This window comes from Carassius auratus, chromosome 50 (assembly GCF_003368295.1).
Source record: "Carassius auratus strain Wakin chromosome 50, ASM336829v1, whole genome shotgun sequence".
Lineage (NCBI taxonomy): Eukaryota > Metazoa > Chordata > Actinopteri > Cypriniformes > Cyprinidae > Carassius > Carassius auratus.
The window spans coordinates 2,734,662-2,747,753 of NC_039292.1; the positions used below are offsets into that span (position 1 = coordinate 2,734,662).

Below are 13,092 nucleotides of genomic sequence, written 5' to 3' on the forward strand. Positions count from 1 at the left end.
ATGAATATTAATGCATGGTACCTACGTTGGATTTATGAATATTAATTAATTTCTTTCCAATTTTAAGCATACTGAAATATTGAAAGCCATATTTAGCACTCATGATTCTACAGTTGTGTGAAAGTATACTGAATGAGGATCAACAGCTTTAGTAAATCAATGAGAGACAAACAAATACAAGAAAAGTCATTTAAAAAATATGTATTTTATTCTTGGAAACATTTGATTTATTTATTATACTTTGGTGCATAAATCTCAAATGATAGTGCAGTTCATATATTTAGAATTTGGTGTAGATTTGAGCAAATAAAATTAATTCAACTTCACTGAGACAAGTAATAGAGAAACAGTAAAAGTAACAGAATCTGTTCTTTTGTCTTCTGAGGGATCAGGATGTAGAAACACAGACGTCTTCAGATTCCCAGAGTATCTTTGGTCACCTGACATCCGAGCAGGACATTCCCCTCACACACACACTGAGACAGATCACCCACTGAAACACACACACACACACACAGATCATCAGCGTGAGTCAAAGAACTGAAGATATCTGCTCAAACGTCTCTTGATGAACGCTGACTGAATGAATGTGGTCTGGAATGGAGATCTCACCTTTCTGAGAGCCGATCCATGACGCTGCCTTCATGGCCACAAACTGCCACTCCACCTGCTGCTCTATTTTACAGCCGTATAACCAGATCAGAGCCAGGAGAGTGGCCCATACTGACCCATCCACCTGTGTACAGACCATCATCCACTGCATCACTTACTGGACACTGCACACAGTCAGCACTGTCTTATTATGACATCATCACATCTCTCACCTGTGCTGGCTTCTGATTGGTCAGCTCATCCTCCGTCTTCCCAAACACATCGGCCAGTGTGGCGTCCAGATCCCAGCAGCCGGACGCCTTTTGGAGAGAAACCAGCTGCAGTAACAGATCCTTCTGGCGCTCTACTGTATATACACAGAGTAGGTAGTGTACATTTAGTACATAATGAGCTAAAATAATATTATTTCATTTTAAACACAGCCGTTGTGTCAAGCTCATATTTGGCAGTTACTTTGTGTATTGTCCTGGAATGCATTACGTTATGGGGACCAAATGTCTACACAAGAATGGAAATATCCAACAGTTTTTTATTTATTTTTTTTCAAAATCATACTACATGACTTTTTTTTGTTTTGTTTGTTTGTTTGTTTTTGTAAGTGATGGTTATGCTTAGGGTAAGTGAATACAACATCCAATTTGTACAGTATAAAAAACATTACGTTTTTGGAAATCATTATACATAAAGACAGAAAACCAGACAATTCATGCCTCTACAGCAAAACTGAGCAAATACATTCTTAAAAGCATCAATGAGTTCTCTAAAATTATTGTATGTTTCTCCTACTTGATTCAGAACAATGTTTATCAGTAAAAGACTGAAAATGCTCAAATGGAAAAAATACATTTATGATCAAAGCAAATAAGAAATATTTGTTCTGCATGAATCTAGACAAATAAAGTACATCACAGTGTCAGTTGGTATGTGAAGGGGACTTCAGTGTCTGGTTCATTCACCCTTTCTTGCCGATGATGCACAACAGCCTTCAACCATCATCATTGAGTGTCTAAACGATTTAGAATCTGTCAAAAAAATTGTTGCACAAAAAGTGAAGAAATGCAAATAATAAGCAAACAAGAAACGCTCTGAAATGTGTCTGCATTTTTATTTCTTGCAGATCCTGGTGCTATAAGAGATCTCACCATCACAGAAGAAAAAATAAGATGCATTAAAAAATAAAACACCCTGAATACATAAACACATAAGAAAAGAGAAGTCAATATGATTAATCTTACCATGATTACGAGACAGGGCTTGACCCAGTTTCCCTAAAAACAAATGAAGTTCACGTTTTGTTAACTGTTAGTGCGATTTAGTGCTCTCTATTTAGTGCTGTGGTTTGGGAAGGCTTGTAAACCTATTTTGTGGAATACAATGAAATCAATAAGTTTGCCAAATGTCACATTCTTCACTCTTTCATAAAACTAATATTACATTGAGGTGCACTTACCCAGCAGTGATTTAGGCTTAGCTTGTTTAGATTCTCTGAATTTAGATGCCGGTGGCTGAACCGGTTGAGCGGCTAAAAACAGAGAAAGATAAGATCAGAAAAGATTAACATTTGGAATGCTTTCTGTCAGGGAAAATACAAAAAACACACATGCGTACACATTCAGAGCATTAAAACAGCACTGACATGAGACTGAAAAGAAGAGTCTATATGATTTATCTTACCACACGAGGCTACACAATCCATTTCTAAAAAACGAGTACATTTCAATAATCTGCTCATAGCAAATGTAAACTGTTAAATCACAATGAACTACAGTAGGTTGAAATTGTAAGTTTAATTGAATTTCACATGTCCGAAGTAAACTTGAGTGGCACTTGTCATCTGTTTGTTGACTGATTTATTTGAACGGCCAAAAGTTGAGACATTTTTCCTCAAATTTAAATTAAAAAGGCAACATGTTTTTATTTTCGGCATGAAAACTAGAAGCTGCTCGCATGATAATGTAGCATAATAATAGTTTGAAGCATGGAATAATGCCTTTCACATACTATTTTTTTCAAGAATAATAAGTAGTCCACTTCAATTCCAGTTAAGAAATATATTTCCAAAACACAAACAGATAAAATAAATGATTTATGTTTTCTTTCTGGTTTATATAAGACTGAACAACAATTCTAAACAAAAAAATTGCTTAAAAGATTGTTTTTTACTACATGTTGTCATATGGACTAATAGTCAGGAAGAACATTGATTTCAGTAGCTCAGAAAGCTGTAAGCTGTATGTGTGATTCACTATAAAGAACCGCTTCATTAGAGTCATCTGCTCTGGAATCAGACTACACTGTTCACGCGGTCTCTTTCATGCAGACTTGTGTTTTTGGCTATCGTGTGGCATCTCACGGTCTCAATCCATGAGGGCTGTGGTTTTTAGATGTGTGTCAAGATAAATGTACCTCAACATTTGAATATGCCCTACTTTCTGTTTTACTCCGTTGCGGTTTGACTAGCTGGCTTTAAACACAAAATCAGCTTCTGTGTGAATCTTTTCATACTCATTCTGAACTCTCATTGGTTGCGTGGTTTGGTGAGGATGATAAATCAATAATTAAATGTACCAATTTTGTAATACGCCTTGAGAACAACATTTCATACTTCACAGAACTGTTACATTGAGGTGCATTAACCTGCTAGTGGCAATGAATCGATGTCCTACAAGCAATGAAACCAAAGGTCAGAACAGATTCAGATCTGGAGAAATAGTCAACAACAGAAATATCCAAAAGGACTAACAAACAAGATTAGGTTTGGAATAGGGATTGATTGTTATGGAGACACAAGAAACCATCACACACAACAGATAGAAAATAACCATTCACCACATCATAATGTTCCCAACATATCAAATATCATAATTTAAGAAGTGTTAAGAAAGGCATCAGACAGATAAAATAAACAACTATACAGACACAAACGGAGCACTTGCATGACCGACAGCAAAGAACAGTCGACATTATCACTTACTATGCAATAGTTTATTGTACTCCGCCCTAAAAAACAAATTCATTTAATTTTAATGAGCTGTACACACACAAAATGTAAACTGTTACATGGCATGACATTTTTAAATCCTAATTTTACCTGTATTTGAATATTTTCTGAAGAAAATGTGGTGCTTAAAATGACATTGCCACATATTGGCGCTGTTGGAAAATTTGAACCCTTGATTTTGATGAACTGAAATCAGCAAATATCTCAAATCTATGTGACAGGGACATTGGTTGTGAAATTATTATAAAAATGGACATATCCTCATAAGTTCACATACAGACACAATGAGAAACTAATGTGTGTCTGCACTCTTCCCTGCAGCAGGGGCCCTTTCACGAATTGTATTATAACTTATTATTTGTTTAAGTGTGACTTAAGTTCAAGTTCAATTGACTTTTGGCTGGTAATGTGTCTCATTACATACAAATGACAGATTGTGTTTATCTTACGACATATTGGCGCAGTAAGTGCGTGAAGGAAATCTGAATAATCTTAAAGAGATAAACACATCAGTGTAAACATCAAATACTCAAGTGACAGTAAAAGTGACTATCGTTGCACTAACCGCATGTCTGCACTCTTCTCTGCTGCAGGGGTCCTTTCACAGTCTGTCTGCTGTCTTTATTAACAGCAATGAAGGCTGTATGAACACTGCTCACTCCTGCCTGAACACTGAGCTCCACCATCCTGCTCCTGATGCCCTCAACATCTGCAGCACCTGACCTCTTCTCCTGCTCCAGAGAACGGATCAGGGTCCGAGCCGCCAGCTGGTGGATGGACAGCCTGCAGAAACATGGAGCAAATGTGTTGGATTAGGAAAGAAAACACTCTGTGTCACTCCAATTCAGGATGTTTTTATGTGTGTTACCCAGTTTCCTCAGTGGGTTTGAGGCAGAAGTGGAGCTGGTTTGTTACTGGTTGATCTTTAAGACTGTATTTGACGGTCACAGTTCCCTCAGAGCCTCCTGAACTCTGTAAGAGAGAGAAAAGACAGATTTATTTATAATATAAACAAATGAGAGACACGTGTCTCTAATTCTCATTAAAGAAACGTTAAACCATCTCACCTCTCCTTTCAGTTGGGCATAAATGAGTGTCCTTTGACCCTGGAAGAGCACATTGATGGGAGGAGACAGTGTTTCAACAGTAAGACCATCTGGAAGGGTCCAGTCCACAGAGATATTAACCACAGCGGGCTGCAGAGCAAACCTGAGCGACTGCATCACCTGATATAGTTTGAAGAGAAAGAGAAACCATTGAGACATTTGACCAGGAAACATCTGTGTCTGTGAAATCCAGTGAAGAGCTTTACTTTGGGCTGCATGCGGTCTGTGTCTGTGATGAACTGAGCGTGACCAGATCCCTCTCTGGCCATTCCTGTGATGAGGGCGGCACTCGCACCCTCACCAATCCCGAACGAGAAACACCTGAAGACACGATCAGCTCTGTTACTGTTAGTGATGAAGATATGAATGATGCACAGATCAAACCCAGCAGAGCTTTACCTGTGAGAGTGAGCGTGACTTTTCACCAGGTCCAGCACCTTTTTAGTGTTTCCCACCTCTCCATCAGTGAAGAAGAACAGCTTAAGAGAGAAAACATAAATCTTATCTTTGACTTCACATCATTAGAGTGCATTGTTCAGGTGTAAGCAGAGGTGTTGTACCTGTCTGGGGTGATCGGGGTGACAGCGCTGACTGTAGATGTGTTTTAGAGGCTTTAAAATCTCAGTGCCACCCATGTCTGATTTCATTTCCTTCACTCTCTTCAGAGCCTGATCCATTGTTTCCTGATTATACACGACACTCTTACTGCAAAGATACACAGAAACACATCTCACCTCCACTGACACATTTCAAAACTTTATATCTGTCAATGATAGATACTAACGGAAAGAAGGACTCAAAATGAGAGCCAAATCCATAGATATTGAAGTAGCATCCCATGGGCAGACTCTTCAACAGTAACAGCAGAGTGTCCTATAGAGACATGGACAGATATTTAAACTCAACATAACTCTTTGGACTTTGTTAACACACATTTCTAGGCCCAGCAACATTAACATAGTCACTATGTTAATTCTGTGAAGGGGTAATCAGTCTTATATTTCTGATTCAAATTAGACAAATCTACCTTTTTGCAACTGACGTTAAAATGTAATTGTGAATATTGAAGACAACAAAAACATGACTAAGTTCTTAAGACTAGTGTAATGAGTTTATGTACCAAAATCTTACTGTACACAAGTCATTGGTAATTTTTTCACAATTTAATAAAATCCCAAAACAAACTCAACACCTATTATGAATCTTTATTTGGACATAAAAACATCCTGTAAGTGAATCTTTAATCTTACTTTTGCACTTTCAATGCGCCTCTTTGCTCTTTTCCCATAATGCATCATGCTGCCCATACTGCCTGATCTGTCAATCACAAAAACAAACTCCCCTCGAGTTGCCAGTGATTTCTTTACGTCCTCTGGGAACTCTGGGTACAAACTTATCATGACCACTGGGTCTCTCATCAGAGAGCCTGAAATAAAGAAATGAAGAGTCAGTGACAGCTTGGTCACTCAATCCCATAACGCCAGTGAGCTGCAGGTCGTACCTGGTGGGGCAGTGGTCACTCCTGTCTCCACTATAGCAGAGGGCTGATGGGTATCCTGATAGAACACAAACAGCTCAAAGTCCTTATCAAACATGTGACCAGGACTCAGATTCACCTGCACACATAAACAACACATGCTCCAAACTGCTTTGCTCACACATCCAGATAAACACATGAAGACACACAGTACCGTGGCCTGAGTGTGATCAGACTGCAGGAACACTAGAGGATCCAGAGAGCAGTTGGACTCTAGTTTGGAGATGGGCTTTGGAGAGCTCACATGGACACTGAGAGTCAGCGTGTAGGGAACAGCTCCACATCCTGATGAAATCTCTGAGACGATACCAGCACCTGAACCTGACACACACACACACACACACACACACAGAGTGTGTTAGAATCAGCTTCTCTCCTCTAATAAAGTGTGTGTCAGAGCTGCTGCAGTACCTGCTGGTGTGTATCGGGGATTGAGTACAGCCGGCAGACAGAAGCGCAGCGAGTGGTCGGCCTGCACAGCGAGCTCAGTGATGTAGATGATGGTGACAGCAGCGTTCTGACCCGCCGACAGACACCCCACACTCAGTCTGAACACATCAGGACTCTCTGCGCTCTCTTCCAACAGAAACGCCTGCTGACCCGAACTCACAGCATCATCATACTGATCCCGTGCCTGCAAGATACGGTTTAATTAAAAGGTGACGTGTAGTATGAATACACAAATCAATGTCCTGCAGATTTCTAATTGGACTCACTCTTTCTCTGTCCTGCACCTTTGCCACAATCTCCTGCTCTCCGATCTTGGCACTGAAGTGGCAGACAGCAGCATCAGCAGGCAGAGGGAAGACGAACAAGGCCTCCAGGGGGCGCTCTTCCTCATTCACATACTGCAGAGTGGAGGAGACTGTGGCTACATGATCCTGAACCCGAACCTGCACCGAGATGCTCTTCAGAGGAACTGAGTCACACAACAACAACACAACAACATCACAAACACAGCTCAAAAACAGCAGAACAACATCCCAAATACAGCAGAGCACTGAATGATTTTTGTTAGCATTCTGTAGGTGTAGTTGATGAATTTAAAGATGAACTGAATTTTATGAAGTTGTATGTATTTAAGAACATTTCTGATACTGTTGTAGCCCAGGTCAAAATTGAGCTGATCAGAAAATTTTTTAAATAATTATATTCTAACTCAAAATGTTTAAACAAGTAACAAGATGTGTTGCCAAAGTCGTTCTGCTGTATCTTTAACATTAAAACAATTAATTTAACTATAATAATTAAAGCGTGACGTTTGTCATAAGACGGGCGCTGCGCATGACGTCACTGTAATGAGACGCATGGTTGCAGAGAGAGCACGAGTTTCACAGATTGCGAGTGAATTCAAACTGGCTAAAAAGGCAAACATAACAATCATCCTTGCTTAATATACATAAATAATAAGTAGTATGTTGTTGTAACCCTTATTTTAATCTTATTTGGGCCATTTTAGTGTGATGATTGATTGATTTTGGAGTGGATGATAGTCGATTGCGAGCCCTGTAGAATCCGATGTGACTGATTAATTGTTTATTGAAATCCCCCGGATTTGGTAAGTTTCATGATAACATAACATCCAATTATCTGAAATGAAGTGTTAATGAGTTAATTCACGTTATGAAGTGTTTTATATGGGTTTATATGCATTAATGTTCAGATGGTATGTGTAATGTGATGTAACTGAATGTATTGTATTGCTGAAGACTTTACAAATGCTAAATAAGCAGAGTTATATCATTTATGAGAATGATTTGTTATGCTTTGAGTAACAAAAGTGCTCAAATAGTATTTTCCACTTGGTTTAGTTAATATATTAAATATATATTGAGTTTAAAAGTCATACTAATTGTCTATGATGTTTATGATAGTTATGGCGCTGTTTGTATAAACAGGTCAGGTTTTTTTGAGATTGCGAAATAAGCTGTGATCCTGAGATGGCGAGCCACCCAGCTGAAAAGTCCTAAAAAGAGACAAGAAATCCTGTGATTCGTTGAGTGATCAGTGCCTTATCTGACGTCACAAGTGGAATTCATCCTAAGTGGTATTTCTCAGCAGTTACCACAACACTGAGTATCGTAAAGAGACAATTGTTGCACTACGGACAGCTTTGCACACAAACACACAATTGTTCCATCGACTGAGAACTGTTTATTTACTGAATTACTGTCAAGTATTGTATTATTTTCAGTTGTTTTTTTCTTTTTTTTCTTGAAGTAATCTGTTGTTTGAATTGTACTTCCTTTTTTTGGGTAAAGGTTATAATTCAACCCAGCTAATAAGAAACAAAGCTCCAACAAATAAAAGATAATAAATTTGAACACTAAAAATTACACAAACAGTAAAATTTAATCTAAGTCTCTAACAAATTGATATATACAAAAACACGATTTAAATACCAAAGTAAATAAATATAATATGAATATATATAATTAGATCAAGTAACCACCAAGGAGCTCAAACCATACATTTCTTAACCCCTTACTAGTAACCCCCCTTTTTTGGCATGGAGACCGAAATTACATACCCAAAATAAAAAGGTTTCTGCTCATGATTCTTTCTGACTAGATACATAATCAACCTTTGTTCACAAAGCTGACACTTTAAAGTTTACTGTTCAGGAATCAGAATCACTCAGACTGTTATGATAATAGAGATATATAAGCTCAAACATAAAAACAAAAATAAAAATATAAAAAACATATGTTTTAAATGTATTTTAAAAAATGTTGATGTAGGAAATGAGTTTGAAAACACAGTGTAGCTAAGGCCACAAGTCTTCCAAGACTTCATAAAAAATTTCATAATCGAATCTGTAAAACTGTGAATTTTATGAAATATTTTCTAAGGCCATGTCATGTGTGTTTTTAGAGAAGGCTAATCAGATTGATTTATGGCCCTTGTCATCTCTATAAGATCTCACATGTAAACATTCCTGTGCTCTTTGTGTATGTTTCACTGTTGAAAACTGCCCGAATCATGATTGTATTGTTCTCACCAAACGGTTGTTTCACACCTCCGCCAAGTATGACACATTATCCGCATTATCCTTTTATCATTATTCTTTTGTTTTTATTCCACCTTTATTAGCCTTGATTGTGGTTTTTCAGGCTTTACAAAGCAACAAAGCAGCGATCTCACTTCAGTCTCTCTTTGCATTTAGCCCTTATTTATCAAAAGTCTTACTATAAAAATACAACAAAACATTTTCTTACGACCTTACGTGAATTATTGAGACAAAAATGCATTATGAAGACGAAAAGCACCTGCTATTAGTAGCATTGGTGCTAACGTTAGCATCAAGCTACATCTGACAATTTATGAAATTATTAGTACACTTTTACTCAAAACTCACTTTAAACCCCGATCGAGTGTTTATAATAACTTCCTTTAGCGATCAGGGGTGGAATTTGGTCGTTTACTGTTGTAAAAATATGTTATTTGTAGCCTTTTTCATCGCTGCACAAGTTAGCATTTCCGATGTACATTTTCGATTTTTTTTATAAAAACGCCCCAGATCTCAAGAAATTCTCATACCAAGCTTTACTATCGTAATCGCGGGTTTATTATTCGGATATTTTGTGTGTACAGAGGTGTTTCAGTGTTGTTTTGGCCAGATAACTACCAGGAAGTGTGCAGGAAGCATGTGACACGATGGGGCGGTGTCCAGATATGAAACTCTAAGATTGACGTTTGAAAGACCCAATCAGAGTCTGAGTCACACACCGCACGAGCTGTGACCACTGCACGCACACACAGATCGCTGGGAGAGACTGTTTATCATCAGATCGCGTAAATCCGTGGAAAATGAATAGAAATGACGATTCTGTCTGAAGAAATATGAAGTAAACATCAGTAAATATATCCATATATCTCCGCAGATATGCATCTTTGGTCTATAAATCTTTATTGACGCTGTTCAGTGAGTCTGTGTGAACACAAATAAACCGCTGCTGACCTGTCTGAATATGAGTGAGTTGTGAATTTCTATTCAAAATGTGGCATAATACGGATTTATTATTTTGCACTCCTGACATAAATCACTAAATATCGGTCACTGCAACAATGTTTTATCAAAATATTGGTCAAATATCGAAGCTTGAGTCTTTAAACATTCCATTGATGCACAGTTTGTCCAGATGAAGTAAGACAGTGATGTTTAATGTGCTGTGAAAGTGAAACAATAATAAACTGGGGCCGTCAGCGATGTTTGCACGTAAAGGGGTTAAAGGGAAAGAGAAAGACAATCTCATTGTTTATATAATTGTATTGTGTATTGCTGATTCATTTTATATTACAATCATTTTCAATCTTGCTGCAAAGTAAAAAGAAACAATTTAGTACAAGTAATTTTCCTGGTCTGTCTGTTTTAACTCATTTTGCCCTCCGTAGCGAATCTAGAGTTCTGGTCCATAGTGTGTATTCTGAAATACAGATTATACACACAGAGAAGGAGTAGCTACGGTGCAATACATAGCACTACCAGTTACAGTAAGTGGCGAGCCAGCCAGGAGGGCATTGTAGTTTTTAAAAAAAAAAAATTTAAAGACACAAGAGACCAGGAAAATAACTTTAAGATTTGAAGTTGTGCAAATAGTGTCAATATGGAAGTAGTTGAGCTTGAAAACGTCATAATTGGAAACTCAGTGATAATTAGAGGACTCACAAATACAGAACTTGATGAAGATCTGACTGATTTTCTACACAAGTATGTTCACGTCCATAGACACCTTTCCATAGATGATCCCAAATCACCTTATCATAGGGAAGTCATAGTAGAGTACAGCAGTTGTTCTGCATTAGTGGCTCTTAAACCCTTGTTGCCTTACACTTTCAAGAGCCCGCGCAACGTCGATTACCTCATAAGGTTTCTGTCAAATGTCTATACGTCAGCAGTAACTGAGAATGCAACAAACCTCTACTTTGCTGTACTGAAGAGAATAGCAAAGCTCAGTGGCAGACCTTTTGACGATCTCTTGAAAGAGCAGCTTTACTCAAGTGCTGCCTCCACTGCTGACAATCTGACTTATGCAAACGATCTTGAGTTGTCACAAACGACTGATTCTTCATCTGACACTCCTTTTCCACCCAAGGGAACTGAAAATTCAGAAGGAAGATGAATCTCCGATAAAGTTCACAGAGTGGGTACAGAAAGCTTTTCACCCACACTTGAGGCAAAGGATGTGAATCCACCTGAAGTCCAAAGAATGGTCGTTGACCACATTGTGAAAAGTGATGGAGTTTCATCCTCTAGTAGTGCATCATTCAGGCTAAGAGTGTTCTCAGGCAAAGTTCCTCGTCCTACTGGCGAAGTGGATTATGACACCTGGCGGAACAGTGTAGAGTTAATTCTTCAAGACCCTTCACTCTCTGACTAACATCGGTCTAGGAGGATCGTAGACAGCCTACTACCGCCATCATCTGAAATTGTCAAGCATTTAGGTCCAAGAGCCTTACCTGTTGCTTACCTTGATATCTTGGACTCCGCTTTCGATACCGTAGAGGATGGGGATGACCTTTTCGCAAAGTTTCTGAATACGCTACAAAAAGCAGGTGAAAAGCCTTCCTTGTACTTGCAACGATTGCACACTAACCTTCTCAAAGTGATGAAAAGAGGCGGTATTCCTGCTGCTGAAGCTGACCGACAACTTCTGAAACAATTCTGTCGGGGTTGTTGGGACGACACACTAATAGCAAACCTTCAGCTTGAGCATAAAAGAAACCGACCACCCCCATTCCCTGAGCTACTTTTACAGTTGCGCAGTGAGGAGAACAAACACTTTTCCAAAGAAAGCCGCATGAGACAGCACCTAGCCGCACAGAGGCAAAGAGCCAACTCCCATATTGTCACTGCTAATCCTCTTGACCTAGGTCTAAACGAAATGTCAGAAGGAACTGAGGTCGCTGAATTAAAAAGACAAGTTGCCAAGCTCCAGAGTCAGCTTGCCAAGAAAAAGAGTAAACCGACTGGAAGAAGTGTGTTGCCTTCTACTGATGCTGTTCTTGAGCTAAAGCAACAAGTCACAGAGCTCCAGAGTCAGATAACAAAGCTAAGCGTCCAAAAGAACTCAGATCCAAAGAACAATCCAGGCAAAGTTAAGCAGACAAGCATACACATTCCCAGAGAGAACTCTCCTACAGCTGACCACAAGCCGCATCACCGGCCCAGGCCAGGCTACTGTTTTCAATGTGGTGAGGATGGGCATGTTGCTTCAATCTGCGAAAATGATCCAAACCCGACCCCTAGTGACCGATAAGAGGAAGCAATTGAAAGAGCGCCAAGCCCTATGGGATAGTCAATATGGTCCGAGTGCCTCAGGAACTTTAAAAGCCGTCCAGTCCTTGTAGAGAGACGTACGAGGGCTGTCACTTGTCAAACTAGTCTCAAGAAGTCAGCGAATATAAGCAAACTGAACTCTCATGGAAAATGGCGTCCAGTTGGCCTACCCAAAGGATTAATTGGTACAAAATGCACTGCTCAGGTGAACATTGAGGGAAACCCTTGTTCTTGTCTACTTGACACAGGGTCGCAAGTGACCACCATTTCCCATTCGTTTTATGAGCAGAATTTGCCTGGGCTAAGCATTACTTCCCTAGGTGACCTGCTGGAAATAGAAGCAGCCAATGGTCAAGCAGTACCCTACCTGGGGTTTGTTGAAGTAAAGATTTCATTCCCCAGAGACTTTCTTGGATCTGATGTTGAAGTATCAACTCTTGCTTTGGTGATTCCAGAAACTGGTGGCACTGCCCAGCCAAAGGTATTAATAGGGTTGAACACATTGGATCTTGCATATGACAAGTACCTTGAAACCAACGATTCAGTTTGTCAAGCT

General features: G+C 39.1%; 1 protein-coding gene across 2 annotated transcripts in view; it reads right to left on the reverse strand.

The window, feature by feature from the left end:
* Positions 1 to 191: 191 nt before the first annotated feature.
* Positions 192 to 13,092, reverse strand: part of LOC113066632 (von Willebrand factor A domain-containing protein 5A-like) — a 27,854-nt gene continuing 14,953 nt past the window's right edge. The window contains exons 2-19 of one of the 2 annotated variants that reach the window (XM_026238569.1): positions 6,973 to 7,175; positions 6,668 to 6,890; positions 6,411 to 6,577; positions 6,221 to 6,335; positions 5,970 to 6,145; positions 5,504 to 5,592; positions 5,280 to 5,424; positions 5,119 to 5,198; positions 4,926 to 5,040; positions 4,681 to 4,839; positions 4,482 to 4,585; positions 4,179 to 4,396; positions 2,063 to 2,134; positions 1,848 to 1,880; positions 1,569 to 1,634; positions 825 to 958; positions 613 to 736; positions 192 to 493 (exon numbers count right to left, since the gene is read on the reverse strand). In XM_026238569.1, coding sequence (XP_026094354.1) covers positions 414 to 493; positions 613 to 736; positions 825 to 958; positions 1,569 to 1,634; positions 1,848 to 1,880; positions 2,063 to 2,134; positions 4,179 to 4,396; positions 4,482 to 4,585; positions 4,681 to 4,839; positions 4,926 to 5,040; positions 5,119 to 5,198; positions 5,280 to 5,424; positions 5,504 to 5,592; positions 5,970 to 6,145; positions 6,221 to 6,335; positions 6,411 to 6,577; positions 6,668 to 6,890; positions 6,973 to 7,175 — 2,303 coding nt within the window. In that variant the 3' untranslated portion in view covers positions 192 to 413. Of the gene's footprint in view, positions 494 to 612; positions 737 to 824; positions 959 to 1,568; positions 1,635 to 1,847; positions 1,881 to 2,062; positions 2,135 to 3,586; positions 4,105 to 4,178; positions 4,397 to 4,481; positions 4,586 to 4,680; positions 4,840 to 4,925; positions 5,041 to 5,118; positions 5,199 to 5,279; positions 5,425 to 5,503; positions 5,593 to 5,969; positions 6,146 to 6,220; positions 6,336 to 6,410; positions 6,578 to 6,667; positions 6,891 to 6,972; positions 7,176 to 13,092 lie in introns of those variants that run through there. The other variant, XR_003279206.1, reaches the window with a different exon arrangement.